General features: G+C 41.6%; 2 protein-coding genes across 2 annotated transcripts in view; both read right to left on the bottom strand.

The window, feature by feature from the left end:
- Positions 1–5,000, bottom strand: part of LOC311033515 (connector enhancer of kinase suppressor of ras 2) — a gene marked incomplete at both ends in the record, with an annotated part of 107,868 nt that overhangs the window by 58,559 nt on the left and 44,309 nt on the right. Inside the window, 2 exons of the mRNA XM_084041044.1 lie at positions 1,204–1,245; positions 4,156–4,243. Of these exons, the coding sequence (XP_083897170.1) occupies positions 1,204–1,245; positions 4,156–4,243 (130 nt within the window). The remainder of the gene's footprint in view (positions 1–1,203; positions 1,246–4,155; positions 4,244–5,000) is intronic.
- LOC311033520 (uncharacterized protein) overlaps positions 1–5,000 on the bottom strand; it is a 267,268-nt gene that overhangs the window by 44,904 nt on the left and 217,364 nt on the right. The gene's annotated exons all lie outside the window — the stretch shown is intronic.

Consider the following 5,000-nt stretch of genomic DNA (forward strand, 5'->3'; position numbering starts at 1 on the left):
CACAAAGGCCCTCATTTATCAACGCAGCGTATAAACCGCCATATATTTTCCATATATTCGGCCGTACACCAACGTCGAAGTCACATTTATCAACGCATCCTACACAGCTGATCCGAGCGTACACTTGGTCCCAGCGTTGATAAATGTCATGGCTGAAACCGAGCGTCATTTAAATAACACGCCCTTAAATATTCTCAAAACTCCCCAATTTTACGACATGAAGACGAACCAGAATACGACCAAAGACATGAAAAGCCAATAAGAAACAGTTTCCCCCGCTGGCCTCGCCGCACACGCACACGCCTCTCTCTCTCGCTCTCTCTCTCTCTCTCTCACACACACACACACACACACACACACACACACACACACACACACACACACACACACACACACACACACACACACACACACACACACACACACACACACACACACACACACACACACACACACACACACACACAAACACGCGCCCGCCCAACTTTGTCTTTCATGTCCGTGTCTGTAGCGTAGCGGTACATGAGACTCGGGCGGAATGCAGTGATTCCGTGCCGCCACGTTAATATTGGAGCGTCGGGTTTATATCCTTAACCCAGCCAGGTTGTGTAGCCTACATAACTCTCTATGACATAACTCCATAACATAGGACAAGCTACTGTAAGTTTGTAGACCTCACTGTCAGTGAAAAGATGGTTGGGGCTCCCGAAAATTCTCTCGCAGAAGCACTGCTGCGCTGAAAATAGCCAATACAACCGAATGACTGTTAAAGCAGTTTGTTTAAATTACTTTATAAAATGTTATATTTTCACAGGGATTATTTATTAGTGTAGATATACATTTTGGAGTGGATATATGTGTCCAGATGCCTGTCAGACCGTCAGACAATGCTGCTCTGCAGGTCTAGAATGGAATAAACGGGCGCAGCCAACGTCAACAACTGGTCTCGACCAGACGTGAGATCTCAGCGTAAAGTAGGATGAAGCCCACGTCAGGATATATTGATAAATGCCGAAACGTGCAGTGATCACGCCGTACGCCCATTATTTGGGCTGCACCGCGTTGATAAATGAGGATGAATATGCCTTTTGGGGAGTGAGACAGTGTTGTGGAGTTTTACAGGACAGAGAAACATGATGTGTAGGAACACAGAAGATCCAGGTAGTGTGATAGATGAGTCAGCAGTTTTATGATGACACTCACCACATGTAAGATCTTGTTCTCCGTCTCATACACAGTGCAGTCCTGCAGAGGAAGAGAGAGGAGAGGAGAGAATAGGAGAGGAGAGTAAGACAACACATGAGACGGATGCAGACATCAGCACAGCAGCTCAAATAACCAGCTCTCATAAATAGAACCGCCAAGAATGTAGGAAATCAGAGACAAAATGATGACAGGACGAAAGATGAACCACATGCTACTATCTCCGTCCGCATTCTAATCCTGTCTGGTATTATTAGACTTTAAACTTTTTATTACTTCAATATTTTATTTTTGTTTTTTTGTTTTTTTACTGTGCTGGTGTCTGGGTGGTATTTGAGTTAGTAATCTTCTAATAGGGAAATGTTCTTGAATTAAATAGATTCTGTGATGATGTTTTTGTTTTGCTTTTTTCTTTCCCTTTTCTTTTTCTAATGTTTTGAGTTGTTTTCTTTGTCTTTGTATTCAAATGTTATATTCTTCTTTAATCATCTCAATTTTGCCCAACTTTAAGACAGTCGATGTCTAAAGAAGTCCTGTACCACCACTTTGTCAAAACGAAAAAATGAATAAAAAACTATAAATATATACAAAAATAAATAGATTCTGTTTCAAATCCTCCAGTGTGACATCCATTTGTACATTTATATCTAAATGGACCATGGTCCATTTGGTTACATTTGTAAACTCTCAATACATTAATAATAATAATAATGTGCTCCTCGGAGCACAGGTCTCAACCAGTAACCAATAATAGGAACGAATACAAAATTTAACAATTTAACAATCAGGACTGTCTACGATCCAGAGAGACATTGACACTAATTGATCAGTCCTGCAACCTGATCGGCCTGCAGACATCTGCTTTGTACTATTTCTGAACATGACAGATTGTTTACTCGATGATCGTTGAATCAAAAGCAGCCTGACACGTGCACTATACTGTACTGCACTTTAATGCAGTGATTCTGTACATTTCTTCATGTCAACAACCCTCATTTCTTTTCTGTCTGTGGGACCCCAAATTAAGAACATTTTTATTGTTAGACATGGTTTGGTCTGATATGTTCTGTCAACATAGTTGGTTACATTTGTGCACTCTAGAGCAAGGGTCCCCAAACTTTTCACGCCACGACCCCCCAAAATAATCATATTTTAACTTAGCCGAACTGCAAGCTGAGCTTGTAGATCGGCTATTCTTATGTAATGTATTTGACAATTTGGCCAATTTGGTATTGAAAAGGTCTTAAAAGTCATTAAATTGTAACTTTAGAAATGTGCAGATATACACTTATACTGTATGTTGGTTTGTTTATAGTTGAGTGAGAAAGCAATGTTGCACATTAATCCATTCAATCAGGGAACGCATCTGTGTCATTTTAAGATTTCTTTGGCTATTCAAAAATAGCAGATATACAAGCTCATAGTGCGGCACCGAGCTATGAGCTTGTATACTGTATCTGCTATTTTTGGAAAATTGTGAAAATGTGTGCAAATCTTTGAATATATATATTTTCAAAGAGAACATGTAAAAATATGTTGTTCCAGGGACCTCCAGAAGCATAGATTTGAGTTACAAATGTGGTTTCAAAAATAAATATGTATTCAAAGATTTGCACAAATGTTCAAGACTTTACAAAAATAGCCAAAGTATAAAATAATAGTTATAGCTCAATTCTAAAATGACACAGATGCGTTCCCGGATTGAATGGGTTAAAAAAAATCATTTGGGAACCCCCCCTGGGGGTCCCGACCCCCAGTTTGGGAACCACTGCTCCAGAGTGAAATGAACAATGAGGATGTTGCAGTGTGTCCTGTCTGTCCCTCCTCCTGGAGAGCTGTTATCTTCTCACTACCAGAGCCTGAGCCTGGGCACACTCACAAGCACACATGCACGCTCACACATGCACGCTGGCTCACAAACGCACATGTGCCCTCAAACATGCACGCTCACAAACAAACATGCAAGCTCACACATGCGCACTGACAAACACACACATACACACACACACACACACACACACACACACACACACACACACGCAGGCTCACGCGTGCACACTCACAAACACACACGTGTACACTCACACTCACAAACACACACACGTGCACACTCACAAACACATGCATTTTGCAATGTCACACATCACATCACATGCACACTCACAAACGCACATGCACAAGGTGTACACAGTCTGACACAGAACAACATGAATAGTGTGCCAGGGCAAGGCTGCTGCTGCTGTGTGTGTGTGTGTGTGTGTGTGTGTGTGTGTGTGTGTGTGTGTGTGTGTGTGTGTGTGTGTGTGTGTGTGTGTGTGTGTGTGTGTGTGTGTGTGTGTGTGTGTGTGTGTGTGTGTGTGTGTGTGTGTGTGTGCGTGTGCGAGTGTGCGTGCACGCATGGGTGCGTGCAAGCCATGCATGTCTGTGCATTATGTGCTAACCTGCATGTTCAGAAGAAAGGGTGTGAGTTTGTGTGTAGTCGTGTGTGTGTGTGTTCGTCAATCTACAACAGTCTTCAGGAGAGGAGAGGAGAGGAGAGGAGAGGAGAGGAGAGGAGAGGAGAGGAGAGGAGAGGAGAGGAGAGGAGAGGAGAGGAGAGGAGAGGAGAGGAGAGGAGGTCAGAGAGTGAATTGAGCACAGAGCTCCAGGCTGCCACTGAGAACAACTTTGACCATCAGTGATGGTTCACACAGCCTGCAGCGCTGGACATATGTTGTTCCTCTCCTACTGGAATGCATAGCGTCGCTGTTTGTCGGGTGGAAACCTTGTACGTCCCAAACCAGACGATTCTGCCAGTGCGTGAAAAAGAAAATTGCGCGCACGCATGTGTGTGTGTGTGTGTGTGTGTGTGTGTGTGTGTGTGTGTGTGTGTGTGTGTGTGTGTGTGTGTGTGTGTGTGTGTGTGTGTGTGTGTGTGTGTGTGTGTGTGCGTGTGTGCGTGCGTGTGTGTACCTGCTGTACAATGGTGGTTAACTCCAAGCAAAGCTGCACAATGTTGTTCTTCAGCAAGGAGTACTCTGTCACACTGGCAAATGGCGACCTGAAACAACAATTTAACAAAACAGGTCGGTGTGTACGTCCACCATCTAATTGAATGGGATGTCTTTATTTGGAAACAAAACACACTCACAGAACATGTTACAGTATGCTTCTTAACCCATTCAATCGGGGGAACGCATCTGTGTCATTTTAGATTTGAGCTATAACCATTATTCTATACTTATATTTTATATACAAGCTCATATATATATAGCTATGAGCTTGTATATCTGCTATTTATAACAAATCTTGAACATTTGTGCAAATCTTTGAATACATATATATTTTTAGTGAACATTTGTAACTCAAATCTTTGCATCTGGAGGTCCCTGGAAACAAAATGTTTTACAAATGTTCGCTTTAAAAATATATATTCAAAGATTTACAAAAAATTATTCTTCAAAAATAGCAGATCTACAAGCTTGTATATCTCCTATTTTTGAGTAGCCAAAAGAAATCTAAAATGACAGAGATGCGTTCCCGGATTGAATGGGTTAAAGGTAGGGTGATAGTGATATTTGTTTGTTCAAATAAGTGTTAAATAGCTCTATATTCTGATAGTATTCATTTGATGATGGTCCTTGAAATTAATATTGTGTTTTCACAAACAGTTATTTGGTAATCAAGCAATAATACACGAGAGATTTATACAATAGGCTCTATGCACAGCAGCCATATTGGAAAGAAATATTCCAATTACTTCCTTCACAGGTTTTATCAATGGTACTAATGAAGGCGTCCATTTGGTTCCATTTGTG

The sequence above is a fragment of the Gymnoscopelus microlampas genome (assembly GCF_963454915.1).
Source record: "Gymnoscopelus microlampas genome assembly, chromosome: 18".
NCBI classification, from domain to species: domain Eukaryota; kingdom Metazoa; phylum Chordata; class Actinopteri; order Myctophiformes; family Myctophidae; genus Gymnoscopelus; species Gymnoscopelus microlampas.